The sequence below is a fragment of the Lipotes vexillifer genome, unplaced genomic scaffold (genome assembly GCF_000442215.2).
Source record: "Lipotes vexillifer unplaced genomic scaffold, Lipotes_vexillifer_v1.1 scaffold875, whole genome shotgun sequence".
NCBI lineage: Eukaryota > Metazoa > Chordata > Mammalia > Artiodactyla > Lipotidae > Lipotes > Lipotes vexillifer.
The window spans coordinates 1149694-1171338 of NW_006792177.1; the positions used below are offsets into that span (position 1 = coordinate 1149694).

The 21645-nt window shown below is 47.7% G+C and overlaps 1 protein-coding gene across 1 annotated transcript in view; it reads left to right on the forward strand.

Moving 5' to 3' along the window:
• Positions 1 to 3621, forward strand: part of STK35 (serine/threonine kinase 35) — a 15793-nt gene extending 12172 nt beyond the window's left edge. The window contains exon 3 of the mRNA XM_007465378.1: positions 2586 to 3621. Coding sequence (XP_007465440.1) covers positions 2586 to 3298 — 713 coding nt within the window. The 3' untranslated portion in view covers positions 3299 to 3621. The remainder of the gene's footprint in view (positions 1 to 2585) is intronic.
• The last annotated feature ends 18024 nt before the right edge of the window (positions 3622 to 21645 follow it).

Genomic DNA, 21645 nt, shown 5'->3' on the forward strand with positions numbered 1-21645 from the left:
TAACCTGGACTTAAATGTAGTCTGTTTTACAGAGTTGTTGTCTTTTTATTTCAATTGCCATAGTTACCAACTTTGTGTATAAAATAATCATCATTCCCCACCCTTTATTTCCCCACCAGAAGTTTCACTGTTTTCTGATGTGGCCTTTGCAGAAGGAATTTGATGCCTTTTTTAATAGTTTCCTTTCTGGCTCTACCACCCCCAAACATTTCTTGCTCTCCTTTTTATGGGTCTTTACTCGGGAGTCTAGGTTGATTGATCAGGGCTCAGATCACCACTTCATTTTGCAGTCTTTTTATTTATTTATTTTTAATTTATTTTTGGCTGCGTTGCGTCTTTGTTGCTGTGCGCGGGCTTTCTCTAGTTGCAGTGAGCGGGGGTTACTCTTCGTTGCAGTGCACGGGCTTCTTATGGCGGTAGCTTCTCTTGTTGCGGAGCATGGGCTCTAGGCACAGCGGGCTTCAGTAGTTCTGGCTCACGGTCTTAGTTGCTCCGCGGCATGTGGGATCTTCCCGGACCAGGGCTTGAACCCATGTCCCCTGAATTGGCAGGCAGATTCTTAACCACTGTGCCACCAGGGAAGTCCCTGCAGTCCTTTTAGATAGAACCTCAGCCTACTGGAGCAGGTGACCTAGAAAGAGGATTATGAGATGGGAAACAACTGATGCAAACAAAAACAAAAACAAAACCCATCTGCCCTAAACTAGTTCTACCTGTATGGCTTTCGATTGTGAGCAGCATAAACAAATTATATAATTACAGGGGAGATGCGGTCTGTCAGATCGTGGTCCAAAACCTAAATTGGGGCTTCCCTGGTGGCGCAGTGGTTGAGAGTCCGCCTGCCGATGCAGGGGACACGGGTTCGTGCCCCGGTCCGGGAGAATCCCACATGCCGCAGAGCGGCTGGGCCCGTGAGCCATGGCCGCTGACCCTGCGCGTCCGGAGCCTGTGCTCGGCAACGGGGGGAGCCACAACAGTGAGAGGCCTGCGTGCCGCAAAAAACAAAACAAAACAAAAAAACCTAAAGCTTTTGCCTTGTCTGTCTAGTCATCTTCTTGGATCAACCTAGAACTCCCAAACCACTGGCTTTTTGTAGGCTATGTTCCTTGGTAATTTCGGGGCTTAGCAACATCTCATCTGGATCACCCATTCTCTTTGTAATAAAGTAAATGACTAGTGAAAGAAACCCTCTGGCAGAGGCTGTGTGAGGGGTTGCAGCCTTCATTTTTGGTAGAATGGAGACACTGTTCGGGGCATCAGAGGACTTTTCCTCAGGGTCTGGCTCAGTCACGAATGATCCATGTGACCACCCGGGGCTGACCCAACCTCCTAATCAGCAAGATGAGACACATGCCTACTTAGGCTCAAGCTTTTTGGGCTCTTGCAGTCACCAAATAACTTCATGCTAAGGGTTCAGTGTACCATTAATTGCTTTATAAAGTGTATTGGGATTTGTTTGGAGATGCCAGTCAGCAGCTTTCCTGGAGTTTCTGTGGTTCAAAAGGAAAGACTTTCTGAGGAAGGCAGAGCTGGAGTTTCAAGTTTCCACATAACTTGATTACATCTTACATCCACTTCAGACTTCCTATGTACACCTCTCTGGTCCGTTTATTCCTGTGCCTCGTTATCCATCCCATCTCAGCCTAGAGTTTCCTTCTGGCTTCTCCCTGCTGATTTACTGTCTGTCTCTTAGGGGTCACTCAAGTCCTGCCCCTTCGGACTTCTTTAGATCTGGTGACTCCTACCCACCCTTCACTGTTTGTAAAACGTGACCTTGATGCAGATGCACGTCTAATGATGCTTTTGCTGTTTTAAACATCTTTATCTTCTTCAAACTAAACTTCATAGAGATGGGCCTGTCACTTACCTAACTTGTGCCAGGCATGTGGTGGGCTACCAGAAAACACTGAGTTGGAGTGTGTCTGAAATAAACTTGTAGTTCCATTCTAGTTGCATCGGCAAGAATCCCTGCACAAGGCAGGAGGTAAGGGAGGGAGGGAAGGTCTTTGGCTTAGCATGGAGTAACAGACATTTGACAGTCTTCTCACATATTTTCCCTCGTCTCAGCAGCAGCCTTGGGAGATGTGGGTGGTATGGTGCTGCCTATTTGGAGACAGTATAATGAAACACAGTGGCGCTGCAGTCATGGATTTGAGTCTGTTAACTCTAAGTCGCTGTGAGCCTCGGGTTGTTCATTTTATTAGATGGGGCTATTTCTTCCTACCTCCTAGGGTGGTAGTAAATATTAAATTGAACGTCAGGTGCCAGTGTTGGTACTCTGTGTTACACATGGCCATTTATAGGTGAAGAAGCAGAAGTGGAAACTGGGAGAGGTGAACTAAGTTGCCTCCTGGCTAATCATCAGTAAACCAGGGTTCCCTTATCTTGTTATCACTTGACTCACCCTGTATGAGTAGAGATGGGCCTTGTTGTGCAGAGTTGGCTCCGTGCCAGTTGTGCTGTTCCTCTTGGAACGGTTGTCATCACTGTCACTCCTACTCTTAATATGCTACAGCCCTTTAGTCTACAAGTGGTGTGACTGTGTCCATCTCACTTGGGCTCTTTCTGGTCTTCCCTTGATTTAGGAGAAAGGATCCTGGGTTATGCTGAGGAGCCCTGCTATCTCTGGTTTGTCATGGAGTTCTGTGAAGGTGGAGACCTGAATCAGTATGTCCTGTCCCGGAGGCCGGACCCAGCCACCAACAAGAGCTTCATGCTACAGCTCACGAGCGCCATTGCCTTCCTGCACAAAAACCACATCGTGCACAGGGACCTAAAGCCAGACAACATCCTCATCACAGAGCGGTCTGGCACCCCCATCCTCAAGGTGGCAGACTTTGGACTAAGCAAGGTCTGTGCTGGGCTGGCCCCCCGAGGTAAAGAGGGCAATCAAGACAACAAAAATGTGAATGTGAATAAATACTGGCTGTCCTCAGCCTGTGGCTCAGACTTCTACATGGCCCCTGAGGTCTGGGAGGGACACTACACAGCCAAGGCTGACATCTTTGCCCTGGGCATTATCATCTGGGCAATGATAGAAAGAATCACTTTCATTGACTCTGAGACCAAGAAGGAGCTCCTGGGGACCTATATCAAACAGGGGACTGAGATCGTCCCTGTTGGTGAGGCGCTGCTAGAAAACCCAAAGATGGAGTTGCACATCCCCCAGAAACGCAGGACTTCCATGTCTGAGGGGATCAAGCAGCTCTTGAAAGATATGTTAGCTGCTAACCCACAGGACCGGCCTGATGCCTTTGAACTTGAAACCAGAATGGACCAGGTCACATGTGCTGCTTAAAATTCAGGGCAAAGCATCTTGGGTGTTTTTAAACTAGGTGAGTGTACTTCTTTTTGTTCTGCATGCACACTTCCTGGACTACTGGATTCTTCAATCTGAGCCCAGGGAGGCAGGGGGTATGGAGTTGGGGGCAAATGCAGAGTTGAAGAGAACTAAGTGCTGGTTATCAAAGATTCCTCCCAAGTCTCAATGAGGAGATGTGGGATTTGAGTACAAATGAGAAAGTCTAGGGAAGTTTTGAGTAGAAATTGCATTTGAGCTGAGTCTCTTTAAGTTTTTTAGAAACACTTTCTCATCAATTAATAAATGCTTACTGTAGAAAATGTGCAAAAGAAGTACGGACATTTTTTTCAGCATATGAACACTGTCCCCAATTTGTATCCTTCCTACTCGCACATCCAATTCTGCATAGTTTAGATCATGCTCTTTTAGGTTTAGTTTCCTGCTCTTCCATTCAGCTCTAACCCAAGCATTTTCCGTGTCATACTTTGAAACCATGGCCTTCAATAATTGACATTCTATTATAGGTACAGTAATGTAACCATTCTCCCACTTCAGATAGCACATGTCCATTTCTCCATTTGAGATACTATAAACAGTGTGTGAGTGACTGTCCTTTTAGAGAAATCTTTGCTTATTTAACAGATTGATTGTGGGCTTTCATTTGTCAAGTACCGTGCTAGGCTCTGGGATAACAGTGGTAAGCAAAATCAGAAACATGCCCCATCCTCATGACTTCTGCGGCTTAGTCAAGGAGAAAAACATTAAATCAGTATTTATCATAGTTGCTTTACAACGAACGTAAGGAAATTGACCTTTCAGGAAATAGTGCCCAGAAGCAAGAGTAGGGAATTGGAAGCAGAGGGGAGCATCCCAGGTAAAAGGCCTAGCCTCTGCAAGGGACCTGAAGCCAGCGGGAGCCTAGCATATTGGAGAGCCTCCAGCAGTTGGGAGTAGTGAAGGATGTAGTAGACAGGTGGTAGTTGGGGAGGACAGTGGCCTACTGGAGCGTGGATAGAGCTGAGGTGGAAAATCCAAAAGTGTGTACCAGGAACAGCACTGGTAGTTCAGTTGGACCAGAGTCTGAGATGTGAGCAAGGGAAATAAGACTAGAAATCAGGTGAAACATGGGACCCTGGAATTTGACCTTGACTTAGTAGGCATTTGGGAGCCATATGCAAACCAGAGCAGAGCAATGTAGCATTAAGAGCTTCAGCATGTGTAAGCTGATTTGAACCGGAGATTGGGAGACCAGTTGGACCAATTATTTGATTCACGCTAGTAAGGGTTGTTGTTGAACCTAAATGTAGTAGCACTGAGGATAGAGGAGTGCTTGGATCTTTGGGGCAGAATTGGCAAGGCAACTGGCCAATATCGAAGAAGAAGGAAGTAATAGATGTTGGGAGATTAATGTCAGTAGATACACATGCTGGCTAGCGTATTGGTCAGATTTGGTTCATTTTCCTTAAAGAGAATGGAAAAGAAAAGAACATTGAATACCTACCATGAATGCTAGGTATTTTCACATGTACCATTTTGTTTCACCTTTGCAACCCTGCAAGGGTTAAGTCATTTATCCACGATCCTACTAATTTAAGGGCAGGTATATCTTAACTCATGTTCCTTCTCCCCCCAGCCCCTTTTTTCTTAGTATCAAGATGGCAAGCTAGAAATAAGCTAGACTTAGATTTTGCTGAAGGCTTGAGAGGAGGTGATAGGGGGTGGAAACAGATCCCAGTGGTCATGAGGAAGGAGCCTCAGCACCTGGGGCACAGAGCCCTCCATTACCTAGGTGGGTTCTTAGTCCCTTCTTTCCCTTCATCACCCTCACATTTCTGGTTGGTATTGGTTAATGCTGATTTGAGCCTGGTTATGCTTCAGTATTCAGTGAACTTCTCAAATGAGTCACTCCAGGTTTAATTCTTCCATTCCACAAACATGATCTTCCAGGTGCCAGGCCAGTTTGTCCTACTGCCCAGTGAGTAAGAGAACAGTGTTCTTAAAGCTAGGTTTGGGATAGTACCATGTTCGAGCCTAAAAAGGGTTGGCTAGACAGTATTTTAATTGTATTTCATGCTGTCACTTTCCATTTCCATCTCATCTTTTCTACTTTACAAAAACCTCTTAGAATTCAAGTTTGCCCTGGGGTAGAAAGAAGGTTGTCATTGGAAGAGGGATCTGAATTTGGGTTAGGATTATGGGGTTGTCATAACTAATTGAAATCATGGCTCCCACTTGGACATCCACACTTGGGATTTGTGCTTTGCTGCAGGGCAAAGTTAAAGTTAAAGCTTAATAGCAGTGATTGCTTCAGGTAGGCGAAATAGGTGGCCTTGGGATGAGAAAAGATCAGAAACATAGTTATGGCCAAGTGTCCCAGACTCTGACAACTAATGAGGACAGTGCTTGGTTAGTTGGTACCTATCCTGCCCTGTCCTATCTGGGCACTTAGAATTGTGGGCCGGGTCCAGGGCCCTGGTCTTTGTGACCAGGAGCTGAGCCTTGTAGGGCCAAAGGTTCAAATCAGTTGTGGTATAAATGAGTATTTGGCTGGTTAGAGAATCAGAGGCTTGAGCTGGGAGGAACTATTGAGTCTAAACTCCCCTCTCTCCCAATCAAGCTTTATAGATGGAGAAGCTAATTCCATATATTCATTCCACATATTTGTTGAGAAACTATTTGCCAGGGACTATTTCAGGCACAGAAGATACATTAGTGAGCAAAACCAACAAAAATTCTTAAGTTGTAGAGCTTACATCTACTGGGGAGACAGACATAACTTAGCTGTGGGTTAATGGAGGGATATAGACCAGGATAAGGGAGATCAGAATGCAGGGAGGTGAGGGATGGAGGTGTACCTCCAAGTGAAAGAGATAAGGGTTGGTCTTCTTAAGACAGCGACCGTTGAGCAAAGGTTAGAAGGAGTAGAGGGAGTGAGCCATGAGGATTTCTGGAGGAAGAACTTCCCCGACAGAGGCAATAACCATTGTAATAGCTTGAAGGCTAGACAGAGTGAGCAGGGAGGAGAGTGTAGGAGAAGAAGCTGGAGAGGTAATTAGGAGTCAGCCAGAACAGCCCTTGCAGGCCACTGTGAGGAGTGGCTTTTAATCTTCTGGTCATTGGTGTGTTTTCAGCTGTATGATGTCTGATCTTTTGAAAGGATCACTGTACCCGCAGTGCTAAAAGTAAACTGAAGGGAGCAAGTGAGGGGATGAGATGGGAGGCTACTATGATGACCCAGGTGAGAGATAATGGTGGCTTTGAACAGTGGAACAGGGGAGATAATGATTGGATTTTGGGTGAATTTTGAAGTCAACCAACAGGGTTTCCTGCTAGATTGAACATAAGATGTGAGAGAGGAATTAAGGATGACTACAAGTTCTTGGCCTTGGAAGCCATTGGAAGGATAGAGGGGACCAAATGAGATGGGGAAGAACAGATTTGACTGGAGAAAGTTAGGTCTTGGTCATCTGAAAGTTTGGAATGCCTGTTTAGAATCCAAGTACAGAAGTTGAGGGACTTCCCTGGTGGTCCCGTGGTTAGGACTCCACACTTGCACTGCAGGGTGCATTGGTTCCATCCCTGGTCAGGGAACTAAGATCCTGCGTACCCATGCGGCTCGGCAGAAAAAGAAAAAGAATCACTGGTGACCAAGTACAGAGGTCAAGTAGGCTGTTGTATGAGTCTAGAATTCAGAGGAGAGAATGGTCTAGAGGTACAAATTTGGAGATGACCAAGGTCCTAAAGTGGGCATAGAGAAGATTTCAAAGCAAAACAGACCTTGGAGAGAAGGAAAGGAAGCCAGAGGTATAGGAGACCTGGGCATGGTGTCCTGGAAGCCAGGTGGAGAACAGACCTCAGGAGGAGGAAGGAATCAGCTGTGGCGTGTTCTGTAGGTAGGCTGAGCGAGATGAGATGAGGCGAGACTGGCCACTGACCATTGGATTTAGCTATTGGGAAGTCATTAGCGTTCGTGAGCAATTTTGGTGGCTCATAATGATGAGAACCCTAACTAGAGTGGGTTTCCGAGAGAATGAAGGGGAAGAATTGGAGACCGTGAGAGAGTAGGCCAGTGATCCTCAAAGCTTTTGGTCTGAAGGCCCCATTGCACTCCTGAAATTGAGGATTCCAGAGTTTTTGTTTTGGGTTATATCTATGGGTATTGGTATTAGAAATTAAAACTGAGAAATGTTTTAAACGTTCCTTTCAAATGAATAGTAATTCAGTTACATATTAACATACATAATTTATGAAAAATGACTTTTCAAAAACATATTTAGTGAGTAGAGTGGCATTGTTTTATGTTTTTGCAAATCTTAACAACTGCCTTGATAGCTGGATTCTTATTTGCTTTTGCTTTGTAACCTGGTGCTATGTCACTCATCATGTAACTTCTGGAAAACTTCACAGTACACTTGTGAGAGAATGAAATTGGAAAAGGCAAATAACTATGAAAAGTTTTGGCGGCTTCGTGTACTGCTGAGCTACAAACCACATTTTGATGCCTCTTCCTGAGGAATTTTACTGTGAAGGGGAGCTGAGAAGTAGGGAGAAACCTAGAAAGAAGGGACTTATTCAAGGTCCCAAATGAAGGGGCAGAACTTGTGTGTCCTGATTCCTGGCCAGCTTTCCTACGAAACTTTTTGTCATGGGTCAGACTCTAGCTGCATAAAGGAAACCCAGTCGTTCCCAGTAGCAGTGAGATGAAGGAATGGTGAAAGAATGCCTCAGCAATCTAGGATTGTAGATTTCAGAGTAATGTTTAAATTGGGGCTAAATGGTTTCAGTTTTTTGCAACCATGAATGGAATTGCACTTTGGGTTGGAAACATGGGATTCCTCTGAAAGGAGTGTTGCCTCGTGGGCTGTCCAGAATCGCGTCCCACTTCTGTGCTGTACTGGTTCTGTGACCTCAGGCAAGTTATTTTACCTCTCTGGGTTTCATCATCCATAAAGTGGAGTAGATCATACTTACCTGATTGAGGTTGTTGGGGGAGTTGCAAGAGGCTGTGAAAGTGCCCCGTAGAAACAGTCTAAGTGAGATGCTGGACGGCACAGTCTTAGATGCACACTTGGGCTTGAGGTGGAAGCGTTGTCTTCTGTTCCTCTGAAGATGGTGGTCTTTAGTTGCCTTGTTTCTGAGGATTGCCAAATAGCTTTCTTCTTTGAAACAAAGCTATAGTCAAGGCAACTCTATCCAACTGCTTGTTGCAGAAAAATGTCTCTGTTTTTAAAGGTTACTCAGTGAGGGGTCCTAGCTCTCTCTTACTTGTCACTTTTTGAAGATGTTTAATAATTCCTAATGGCTCCTACCAGCTATCCAAAAGCCTTACCCAAAGCAGGAAGCCAGCCAGACTGATGTTCCAGGTACCACTGCCCACATGTTACCGGGGAGGTTGCTGTGGGATAAGGGACTCTGCATTCATGGCCAGGTTTGCTGTCTAATACACAAACCTCAGTTACCTAGGGCCTTTTGAAGCCAGGGCCTTGAATGGTGTTTATTTGGAGTGGGCAGCTCAGGTCTGCTGAAGGAAATCAGACGTTGTTGTGACCTAAGGGGTCATAGAGAATGTTCTTTGTACCATATGCGATCTTGGTAGCTGCCCAACATCATAAAGAAATCGGGCCTAATTTCTTGTTGAAGTAATAAATGATATATTATTCCCTGGCCTAGGGTCCAAAGATGTGGCTCTGGCCTAACATGCTGGGTATCTGGTTGGCCCCTTGACCTCGGCTTCAGATTTTGTTTCTGTTTTATGAGATCTGAGGTTTTTTAACATGAGGATTCCTAAACCCCTAGTTGAGCCCCTTTGCTGGAGATTCAAAAGCTTTTTCAGCTCATCTCACAGGCAGCAAGCAGCACATATGCTTACACTGAAGCTGTAGAAGCCAATTCAGATCATTCTCTTCCTTTCGGCTGGAATTATACCCAAATTGTGTCACATTATAGGTGTCGAGTTAATCAAAAGTAAGACTAAAACCTTAAAAATGGGGGAAAATGTTTAATTAATGTGGTTTGTTTTAAACAACAGAGTCTTCAAAACAGAATCCGGGGTAGGGGGGCGGGTGGTGGTAAATTTTTAAAAGATTTTAAGTGCAAAATTGGGAACCCAAGATTAGAGAGGTCTCCAGGCCCCATCTCTGAGTGTGACTTCCTGACCCAGCCATCGGAACTAACCCAGGAACACATAAGACAGGCCTTTCTCTCACAGGACTGCCCTCCCTGTGGGAAGGGGCAGGATGAGACCATGGGTGAGACCTAGCTTCTGGGAATATAAGACCCCCACTTGGAGCCTCACCTCCTGAGTCTAGAAGGCTAAGGCTTTGATGGAGGGCAACAGTGCCAGAGATGATGATAATTAATGGACATCCCTGGGCTGGGTGCTTTATGACCATTATTTCATTTACTTCTTTTCAAGTAACTTCCTGAAGCTCTCAGAGCTAGTAAGGGTCAAAGCCTAGATTTGAACCCAGGTCTAAAGTCCATGGCTGTAACCAGTATGGTGTATTGCCTCATGGAATTGCCTATAAATCTCAAATGTTTTCAAAATTCAACAAACAGTTGAGCCTCACGTAGATTGCGCTGCACTAGGTGGGGCAGGAAATGGGTTCTGAGTTGAGTAAGGTGGACCCGAGGAGCCTGGCACTTAGTCGGTTTCCAGTTGGGAGGTTGTTTCTTCTACTGTGAGAAGGTTCAGAGTATGCTGGTAAACACCTAGGTAGCCCAAGGGACAGCCATGGAGGAAGGCTTCCCGGAGAGGGTGTGACTGCCGAAGAGACCCAAGTCAGAAGTCTGATTCTCACAGCCCAGAGGCTCATCCCTCTTAGTGTCTGGTGGAGCCTTGAACTGCCCAAAGGGAGGATGGGAGGAGTAGAAGAGGGAAGTGCCAGCCTCACCCTGAAGTGGATGATTAGGTCCTTGGAAAGAATGGAAGTTTTAGTTAGATTTGGGGGCGGGGGTGTTGGTATTTAGCCAGTGACTATTAATTCTTAGATCCAAGCAGAACTAGAACTGCTGAGCATCTTTTGAGTCCCTGTCTGTATAACTGGAGGCCCCAGCCTTGCTTTTATCCTGTCTCACTAGACTTCACAGGGCTGTGTGAGAGCAGAGGGTTGTGGGTTTGTCGCTCTTTTCCCTGGGAATGTAAAGCTCAGCGTTCACTGAAGACCTGGCAGTTCTAGGAACCGCTGGTGTGCAGGCCATCCCTTGGTTCTGGGTCTGTCTACTGGTGTTTCTTGGGAGATCCCCCAGGTGGGGAAGGCCGGTATTTGTAAGGCCAGGCAGCTCCCTGGGCGCCAGCTTTTGCCCCTGCTGTTGCCCTCTCTGTCTGTCACTCCTGCTGTCTCAACACAAGGAAACTGAGCTGTCTGTTATGTAATGGGGCTGGTTGCCCACAAGGATAATCTGTCCCTTGAAGCTCTGCAGGACATCAAAGCATTCATGAGGGGACAGGCCTGCCCAGGGCTGTTGTTGCTCACATTCTCCTCCTCCCTGGCATCCTTGGCTCCTGTCAGCCTAGGCAGCATCCCTTTGGGCAAATCAGAATAGCGCCTGTAATCCTCCAGCTGTGAGCAAAGCTGCCTGATGGTTGGGGTCTTTCCGACTCCCATTTCCTCTTACACTAGGGACACAGATACTGCCTCCAACAATAACAGCTCTGGTTCTAAAAACCTGTTTTGAGGAGCCCTCTGACTTGTGCAGGGCAGAGGCCCTGCCCTTTTATCTCCAGCCCTGAATTAAGTACTTTTACACATCTTATTATCACATCTTATTATCACATCATCTGCATAAGTGTTCTGTTATCTGCCATCATTCTGCAGATGAGGAAGCTGAGAATCATTTTGACACAGTTTTCAGAGGCAGGATTTGAAACCAGATAGCTGACTGGAAATTCCACTGTTCTGTCCTGCCTCCTACAGCTTCTTTGAAAGCAGCTTTTGATGGGTTTATAGGTGGGTTCCCCCTCCTATTAGCTCCACATGAGAGGCCCCCAGGTATTAGTGTCGGTGCTGCCCGTGGGCATCTTTCAGAGTCTTGACAGTCTTGGCACAGCACACCACAGCACGGCCACCTTCTGCTCCTTCAGGTGAGAGCACCTGTGTGTTGATTCCTCTTGTGTCACACTGATACAGCCTCAAACATGGGCAGGCGAGGCAAGGCTGGGATGGTGAGGTACCCACATAACCAAGGGCCGGGTGACAGTGGCAGAAGCCACACAAGCAGGCAGAGGTTAGAATTCCCAAAAGGTTGGAAAGCGGGAGACGCAAAGTGCATCCCCTTTGGGGGCAGCAGGAAAGCACTGGCATTGAGGGGGTGCTGACAGGACAATCTGTGCACCAGGACAAGGAAGGACTCTGATGTGACCCAAAGGCACCCTGTTGTCTCTGTTCCCCGGGACCTGGCAGAAGCCCGTTCTAAGTGAGCTTAGCCTGGACACTTAAGGTTGATGAGGATCCAAAGCAAAATGGCAGGGTTGCTGGGTTTCTCCCTGACGCATCTTCCGGCTCATTTATTGAATCTTGACCAAAGCCGAGGGCTTTCATGATTCGTCCCTGTTGTTGATGTGGCTGCCTGCAGCCCTGTGTTGAAAGATTCTGAGGCCAAGTCAGATTTGGTGAGCAGGAGCCCTCGTATGACAGGCGCTTGCCCAGCGGTGGTCTTGGTAGTGTAGACCCCAGTGCTGTCCTCTAGGAGCTCACAGGTTAGCTGTGGACCTAAGACAACATTTAGTTGTAGAAATACAGGAAGAAATACAGGAAGCCTGGAGAGAGTGGAGGGAAGGCTTCCTGTAGAAGGTGGTGCCTTGGGCTGGTTCTTGAAGATAGGTTTAGGGGCACCTTGTAAGCCAGGTGGTGAGTGAGGAGGTCACATCTCAGGGATTGTGTGAAACTCGCCCTGGCACACTGAGGCTTTGTTGGGTACAGGACTCAGCTGGTAAGGGGAGAGGGGACTGTCGTTGTAGTGAAATCCCCAGTCGGAGGGGCATTCAAGACGAGGACCTGGAGAGAATGCCCAGGGTTCTGTCTTGATAAACTAGGGCAGCAACATATAAGCTCCCAGCCGCTCTTTTCATTTCCACTAGTGAGTCTTCTGTGATTTTACAAAATCAAAGGAAATGGAGACCTCCTCCAGCATTTCTAGGATTCAGAGGCATGCAGGCCTTAAAACTGCCAGCGAAGTTTAAAGTAAATCAATACTGTAAAATACTGCAATGAATTTCCCAACTTTAAAGGAATTACGCTTTCAGTTACAGGTGCCAGGGGAAAGCTGTAACTCAGCCTGCATCGTACACAGGCCAGAACTCTGTATTTTGTTTCTTTGTAAAAGGAAGTGATGTCTAGGGACTCAGGAGGAATGGATCAGAGCCACCCAGGCACACCTTAGGGCATAATGGAGAAGATGAAAATGCTTCTATTTTCCCAGGCTGCATAAAGGAACCAGAAGTGGGGCCTGGGCAGGTAATCCTACGAATGGTAGGTAACCTTGGCGTTTTATAATTCCAAGGCCTGGCACTGGAGCAGTAGTGGAAGGCAGGTGGGCTGTGGTACATAATGTTGGATTTTGGTATTGACCCTCTGTTCCAGTGGGAAAGACACAGATGATGTGAGCCAATTGACTCATTCTGTGTTTACTTCCATCCTTTTGCAAAAAGGAAGCCCTTAAATAACATTTTGTTTTTTTCCTTTCTGCTTTTTTCGTACATGTCTAAGGCATGTCCTCCCAGAGAGTTCCAGTCTAGGGCAAAGCTAAGGCATGGACTGAAAGAAGGGTAGTGCTGTCAGATCTTGGCAGAATACATGGGCCTTTCCAGCCCAGCCCAGCCTTGTACCAGACATAAGGAGAGCTGGAAGTGACAACTAAAGACTCATTTGTTGTTAGTAACCAGATTGCAGGCTTGGATATGATGAATGTTTGGAAGGAACCCTTGGTTTGCATGGGACAGCGGAAATGAGTGTGAATGTACCACACCCGAGACCAAAGAACAGGGTGACTTTCACCTTCCAAAAAAAATTGCTTGGGAGTTTAGGCCAGTTGCCTAAACTGAAATCCAGATGTCACCACTGAGGTGATCCAGAGATCCTCCTCCGTCCCCCACCCTGAGCATCTCGGGGCATGGGCACCAACCAGGTGTAGCATGGAGAGCCTTTGGGAGCACATCACTCCAGCCCAGTGTTTTGGAAGTCCTATAGCAGGGGGATACCTGTCCCCAGAAGTCCAGTTTCCCACCTACTCTTAGAATTTCATTAAGATGGTCATACGATAGTGATGACGTAGGCAGACCCAGATGTGCATCTTCAGAATCCACAGACTCATGTTACACACCCTGGGTAAAGTTTAGAAAGATTGCTTCCATTGTATCAGTGGAAGGAACTGAGGGTGTCAGGAGTAAGAAGTTTTCTACTTAACAGATCCAGAGTCTATCCTGTGACCTTGAAGACATCAACATGCTATTGCCACATTCCTCCCTGCTCCCCCTCACCAGCTTGCACCCCCCCAGCACACACACGGTGACCACGACAAACTTCAGCACTGTTGGTTCTCAAAGTATGGTCCCCAGACTGGCAGTATCTCCAGGAAACTTCTTAAAAATACGTATTTCTGGGCTTCCCTGGTGGCGCAGTGGTTGAGAGTCCACCTGCCGATGCAGGGGACACAGGTTCGTGCCCCGGTCTGGGAAGATCTCACATGCCGCGGAGCGGCCAGGCCCGTGAGCCATGGCTGCTGAGCCTGCGCGTCTGGAGCCTGTGCTCCGCAACGGGAGAGGCCACAACCGTGAGAGGCCCGCGTACCACAGATCCGGTGCTATGGTCTCAGCTCCTAACAGCCCTCGGTCCCTGAAATTCTAGCTCCTGCAGTGTTGGGGCAGGGGGGTTCAGCTCCTGTCGAATGATGAAGGAAGAAGCAGATGACTAGAGGTATAAGGGAGTCACCGATGTGTGGGTCAGAGTCGTGCAACCAAAGTTGGAACTGGAAATCACTTTCAACATAGCAACATCACAAAAAAAAAAAAAAAAAAAAAAAACATATTTCTGACACCACCTCAGACCTACAGAGCTGGAAGCTGGGGGTGAGTGTTTCAACAGGAACCTCCAGGTGATGCTGATGGCACGCTCAGGTTTGAAAACTGCCCTGGCAGAAGAGGGTAAAGGCACCATCTGCCTAGCCTCCTACAGTTCTACCCTTAGAAAGCTTGCATCGAGGCCTGAGAACTAGGAGGACCTGCCAGGTTCTAATTGGGGCTCTGTCTTCTGTACTTACGTAGCACGGGGCTTTGGACAGGTCACGCCCTGTAGGTCGTCGTTTCATCATCCAGAAAACCAGAGTATAAAAGGTGGTTCTTTTTCCCCTCCTCCCTCAGCTCCGGCACGTTCCACAGTGGGTGTGGTTCTAGGACGGGGACTCCTCTAATTCTTGCTTAGTTTCTGCCTTGTGCATTTGTCTTGAGGATGAGGTGAGGCCCTGTGGCCATCTGCTCCTGGGGGGAGGAGGAGGAGGAAAACAATTGAACTTCTCGGGCTTCCCAGGCCCTGGGGAAGTGGGCTTCTAAGCCATAATAACAGTGAGCGTGTAGGGGTGCCCTCCAGAGGGTCATTCAGGGACATAACAGATCCCTGCGAGGCCGCTGTGATAGGACAGGAGGTCACTGTTAGAGGAAGGGGAAGTTGAGGGGCAGCAGGCATAGGAAAGGGGGAAGCAGTGAGGTTGGAGTCGGGCTTACATCTCTGAGTGGAGTCTTAGATGTGGCTTTGAACCAGACTAGGAAACTTCACTTATTCTTTCCAGGCATGTATTAAGTACCTGCTCTGTGCCTGGTGTGGGCCGTGGAGATAAATATTGCTCCCGGCCTCAGTCCATCTAAACCTTAGGCATCTCTCTCAGTCTTGGAGTCCTCATTTATAAAGTGGGGTTGCCAGCACTTACCCATAGGCTTTTTGTGAGTAAATGAAAAATTCACCTAAAACTAGCCTAGGGGTGCTGGGTATGCAGTGGGTACTCCACAGCTATTGAGTCCTGCCGTTCTTTCATACCAGTTGTTGGCCATGCTGGTAACAGAGCTAGAAGTTGTATCTCAGAATATGTGCAGGTTCTTGGCTCCCCCTCGCCCCCCCACCAAAAAAAAACACTGAACCTAAAGTGCCTTCATGGGCACGGAGTGACCTCCATAGACCCAGGGTTGCCTTCACAGCCTTTATTTGATGGCTGAGTCTTGCTGTGTTTTGTTCTAATCCCCTTTGTAATCAGCTCATTAGTTGACTGATGTATCTGACTCTTCTGAGTCTGTATTTGCATATTCATTCTGCTGTAATTATGTCTCAAGGACATAGCATTTTGTTTTTGTATTTACTTTTGCTTTTTAGAGCTGAAAACCTGTGCTGTCACATGGGCAGGCTGGTGGTTCTGCCAAAGAGCAGCTTTCTAGCGCTGGCATCTCACTGGTTTTGTTTTTTTTTAATAGTTACATAATGTTAGAACCATGATTGCTGGCTATAAAATTGATTTTGAGAGCCACTTTAATTTGTAAATTGGGAAATACTTTCTATTTGGGGTTAAGGGGAAGGAGGTAGAGGGAGAAGGTCTCTGGTCTGTTGCCTTCAGGTTTCTAAGTGCGAATACCAGGAGCAGAGGGGTGGCCCTCACTTAAAGTCAGTCCTTCAGCTGTCCTGTCGTGCCTTGGCTTGAATTCTTTATAGGCCTTGGGGTGGAGGATGGCCCCACCTGCCTTCCACCAGGTCTCCTTTCAGGAACCCAGGAGAGTCCTTTTTTGCACTTGTTTAGCAAATGCTTAAGGAGAGCTTTTGCGGAGAGCTCTTGCGGAGAGCTTTTGCAGCTTGCTGGGGATCTTGCATGCGCTTGTTTCTGTATAGGATCAAGCTTGCTACAGCCTGGAGCCTTTATCATCTGTAAGGCATGGTGGGGAGGTGCCAGGGAGCACTTTTCTCTGAGCACGGGCTGTTTGCCAGATTCATACTCTTCCCGTTTACTGTCTCGTTGAATGCTCACGTGCATCCTAGGTATGGTGTCCTCCCTGCTCCCACTCCAGAGAGTGATTTGCCCCACTGGCCACGTGGCTAGCGCCTGCCAGCTCCAGGCAAAAGCTCGGGTGTCCATGCTCTTTTCCATCGAGCTTCCAAAGATGTTGCAGCACGGTACTGTCTCAGTGCTCCCAGGAGCTCAGAGGACCGAGTACTGGCTTTTTGTTGAAGTAAGTAACAGCAACCTGTAGGATGTGTGACTTAAGATGGCCCTTGAAGAATGGAGAGCAGACAAGGGTCTTCTAAGCAGGAGACCCAATGTGAGCAAAAGCAGAACGCTGAGAATTTGTGGAAAGAGCAGATCTTTGGTTTGGTTCACGCAGAGGCTCAAGTTGGAGAGTGAAGTAGCCAGGTTGCCAAGAGCCTTGAATAGCAGCTTAAGAAAGGTGAGCTCCACCCTAAGAAAGAAAGGTGGCAGTGACGCCCAAGGCTGGGTTTTTGGCAGATGAGTCGGTCACAATGAGGGGAGAGCTGTTAGCCCCCTAGGGGAGGGAGATGAGATGCTGCACCTGACAGTGCCGGTCTTCAGAAGGTGCAAGAGTGCACTGGCACCTGCCCGAGCACAGGAGGGGAGAAAGGGCCACCACTGACCAGGGGCGATTACAGACCCTGTGCTTCCATTTTTGCTTTTGAATCTGATAGGCCGATTAACCTAGGTTTGAATCACCTCTCTGCCTCTTATCAGCAGGGTGCCTTGGGCAAGTCATCTAACTTTTCTGGGCCCCCATTTCCTAATCCATTAAATGATGCTCCTTTAACAGTGATTCTCACTGTATGCTGTTGTGAGGACAAAATGCACAAGAAACAAAGTACCCAGTGCAACTCCTAACACACAGCGGGAGTTCAGTAAAATGGTGGCTGCCTCTGTGTAGCTCCCTTGTCCTGTTCTTGCCAGATCTCATAGGTTAGTCATTTGTTTCTGCTTCACTTCTCACTAACAATTTGCAGTGCCCTTCTTTTCCCTAAGAGAGCGCCAAACCCCTTAGCAAGTGCCCCCAGTGAGTTCCCCTCAGCACACTGGGCTTTGGACTGCTTGCTGTAACCAGAGTCCATATGGTCTCCTTCAGCCCAGACCACTCTGGGCATGACCTTGTTTGAGCCATGCCATTCACAACCACAAATTGTCCCGTCCCCATATAGAGGAGCCACCTCTCCCCTTTAGCTCTGACAACTCCGTAGACATCTTCCTCCTGGCTAAAGGCCCAAGAGGGGCGGAGATCTCTCCCAGCAGCCCAGCCTCTCCCTGAGCCCTTTCTCTGCTACTCACAGCAGCCGCAGCTGAACCCCAGTCTCTTTGGGGGCCAGTTGAGGCTGTTGGCAGCCTTCATTTCATCCCCACACTTAATAAGTTGAGGAAGGGAATTAGGGTATCCCTGCAGCTGACTGCCAATTACTAGGGCTGTTTCTGGACACAAAAAGTTCCCCCTTAGTTTGTCTTGAGTGAGTTCTACCCATACCTGTTTACCAACTGAGTTGGTTAAGGGACACACCCTGACAGCCTGGTGACTTCCCAAGGCCAAAAAGACCGGGTTTAATTGGATCTGCATCCTCAGATGGTGACTCAGCGTGCAGAACCCCAGAGACCTCCAAATCTCAGAATCTTAGGTCTTGCCCAATGATTCTTCTTTTTGTGCATTTGGCAAACTTAAATACTAGCATTTTGGGCAGCACACTTCAGGGAATCGGAAGGTTTAACACAATATCAAGCAAGTCAGCAATGGTGGCACCACGGCCACTGCTAAAATATGACCGAGTCTCCTTATCTAGGAGCTTCGCAGTGACTGCTTGCTGCAGTTTGCATAGAACCAGTTGCTGCCCTGACTGGACTTGGGACGTTCTAGAGATAAAGCTGCCATGTGTTTGCATCCACACGCCATCCTGGCTTTAAGCTCTGTCCACTCCCTGTCTCCCAGTGAGCCATGCCCTGCTGTATCCTGGGCCTGCCACTTGCAGCCATGAGAGCGTGTGTCCTCGTTGTGCTACGTGGGCTGCAGGTTGGACTCAGCTGACACACATAGAGCCCCCCTCCTCTTGGTGACATTCGTCCACTTTAAGGGAGACTCAGGTTCTGCTTGAAAGCCTGTAGAGGAGGGACCTCACCATGCTGCTGTTCTGTTTGGAAGGGCCCTGGTGCAGGAGCTGGAGTCGCCCTCCCACCCTAGCCCCCCATCACAGCGCCCAGGCCTCTTTTGCCTGGGAAGCCCGCAAAGCACTCCTGTGCTGCCTTCTGCTTAGGGTGTTTCCTCAATCGAGAAGGAGCCTACAAAGCTCGTCTTGATTCTCAGTACTCCTTGGGCCCTGAGAATCTGAATGTTGAGGATATTCTCCCAGAAAAATTCACGTGACTTACACACACTGAGATGCTTCCTGTGCCTTCAAGGGGATTGCTGTGTGTGCATCCTTGGAGTTAGAAGGACCCTGGGTAAGGACCCCTGGTCCCAAGCGCCTCAGCACATGAAGAAACCAGGTCCCCAGAGAAGAGTGGGGAGAGCTCGATGAGACTGGAAGCCGGCTTTCCCACCTGTACTCTCAACACTGGGCGGGTCAGTGTCTCTTTTTAAAAAAAAAAAAATATATATATATATATATATATATATATATATTTTTTAATGTATGTATGTATGTATGTATGGCTGCGTTGGGTCTTTGTTGCTGCGCGCAGGCTTTCTCTAGTTGTGGCGAACGGGGGCTACTCTTCATTGTGGTGCACGGGCTTCTCATTGCAGTGGCTTCTCTTGTTGAGGAGCACAGGCTCTAGGCACACGGGCTTCAGTAGTTGTGGTGCACAGGCTCAGTTGTTGTGGGCTGTGTCATGGACCCAGGTGTTTTACATCTACTGCCTCATCTCACTCAACCACCCTACTAGGTAGGAGCTGCTGTTGCCCCAGTTCTAGAGATGAGGAAATTAAAGTTCAGAGACAAGATGTGCATGGCTAGTAAGTGGTAGAGAAAAGGGTTGAACCTAGGTCTGCCTCGCTCCAAAGCTCCTGCTTTTAACATGTAACTTTGTAATGTAAAATCCCTTCCTAGAGAGACAAAAAGAGCTTAAGTGGAGTTTAAAACCCATTTAATCCCTTCACCTATAAACAGATTCCCTCAGAAAAGGCTTCCAGAAGGCTTGGCTGAGGTACCTCTGCATGGGTCTGGGGTCCAGAGCACAAAGGGGGATGCAGTGCCAACCAGGTGGTGAGCAGCCTTCTGGCAAGTTCCTCTGCCAGCCAAGCAGTTGTCCCTTCTGTCCAAGGAAACTGAGGAACCAAACTACTCCCATTAAGGCCATCAGCAGGTTGGAGAACAGAAGCTGGGGAAAGCTGAGGTGGGAGCAGGCAGCCATGGGGCTGGGGACCCAATGGGCTCCCACAGCCAACTCCCGCCCCATGTCTTCAGCTCGCAGACTGGGAATGGCTGGGTGAACAAAAGATTACCCTTTATTCTAAAAGCATGGCCTTCCTACCTTGGTTAAAATGTCATTTCTTTGTTGAAATAACGATGAAAGTATATGGGAGTGGTTTAAAAAACTGTTCTTCCATCTTCTACCCCCACCCCCGGCTTTTAAATTGTACTGTCCTTCAAAATGTGTAAGTTTGGCAACCACAGGATTTTAAAATCTCTGGGAGCCACAGCTAAGCTTTATTTTTATTTTTTTTTTAAGTTATTTATTTTTGGCTGCATTGGGTCTTCATTGCTGTGTGCAGGCTTTCTCTAGTTGTGGCGAGCAGGGGCTACTCTTTGTTGCAGTGCAAGGGCTTTTCATTGCAGTGGCTTCTCTTGTTGTGGAGCACAGGCTCTAGGTGCGTGGGCTTCAGTAGTGTTGGCATGCGGGCTCAGTAGTTGTGGCTCGTGGGCTCTAGAGCGCAGGCTCAGTAGTTGTGGCACATGGGCTTAGTCGCTCTGCAGCATGTGAGATCTTCCTGGATCAGGGCTCGAACCCGTGTCCCCTGCATTGGCAGGCGGATTCTTAACCACTGTGCCACCAGGGAAGTCCCACAGCTAAGCTTTAACTCCACACTTTTACTCCAGTGCAGGCTGTGGTGAATAGCCCTGGGTTCATATTTGAGCTCTGCCACTCACTAGCAGTTTACATTATCCGAGCCTCCTTTCCCTTCCTAGCAAATGGGGATGCTGCCATTTCCACTCTGGGGTCAGCTGTAAGGAGTGAGGATCCCCAGCAGTGGGGCAGTCAGGGAGCTCTACCTTGTTATTAGTTATGTGGATGGTCTTTTTGGTTTCTAGGGGGGGTCACACACTCAACTATGTATAACTTATCCGGAGTCAAAGTTTAATTCAGGAACTTTCTCTCCTGTGTTTTCAAAATGGGAGATTTAAGAATGAGGGCAGTGAAGGTGGCGGTGGAGGGGGAAGGGAAGGGTAGCTCTCCACTGCCACACCTTTACCATAATGCCCCAAGGACAGCCAGATGGTAGCAAAAGTATCCTCAGCACCTTTCGACCTGCTCAGGCCTAAAGGTGGATTTTTTTTTTTTTTTTTTTTTTTTTTTTTTTTTGATGTGGACCAGTTTTAAAATCCTTATTGAATTTGTTACAATATCCCTTCAGTTTTATGTTTTGGTTTTTTGGCCGTGAGGCATGTGGGACATTGGAAGGCAAAGTCTTAACCACTGGACCGCCAGGGAAGTCCCCTAAAGGTGGATTTTTTGAAGTCCAGGGACCTAGAAATCAGAAATACCACCTGGCTGTTTGAGAGGACCAATTTTCTGTGGCTTCGCACAAAAGTGTCACAGCTACTCGTTCAAAGGGCGGGCCAGTTCCCCAGGTGACCACTGGTGCTCCTCAGGAGGGCTCCTGCAGCAGCCTGCAGGCTTCAGGGTGGCACTCGAGTTTGTGCTCTGTGCTAGGGTAAGCAGGAACGCTGAGCAAGAGTCATCACAATACTCTCTTTACTTTATACAGACACATCTATCCATGAAAAAGGCTCTCCCCACGGATGAGGAATTTTAGTCTCAGAAAAGTTGCAAGTTGCAACTTTTAGCAACAAGTAGCAAGTTGCAAAAGGTTAAATGGGTAGCAAATGGTTAACTGGGATTCAAATCTAAAGTCTAGTTTTCTCTATTCCTCTCTGCCTCTCACCTATTTAACAGGAAAGAAAGTCATCTGACTGGCATACTCAAGTCGTGGTTTACTGGGTGGGAAGCCAAGAACTCACCCTTACCTAAGCTCCCCTAACATCCAGCCTGGTCTTATCACTGTAGTTAATGATGTCTGTGATAAACTAGACACTATGCAAGGCCTGATATGCAAAGCCTCCTTTGTCCAGGCAAAGGACCATGTAGGAATTATCCCCATTTTACAGATG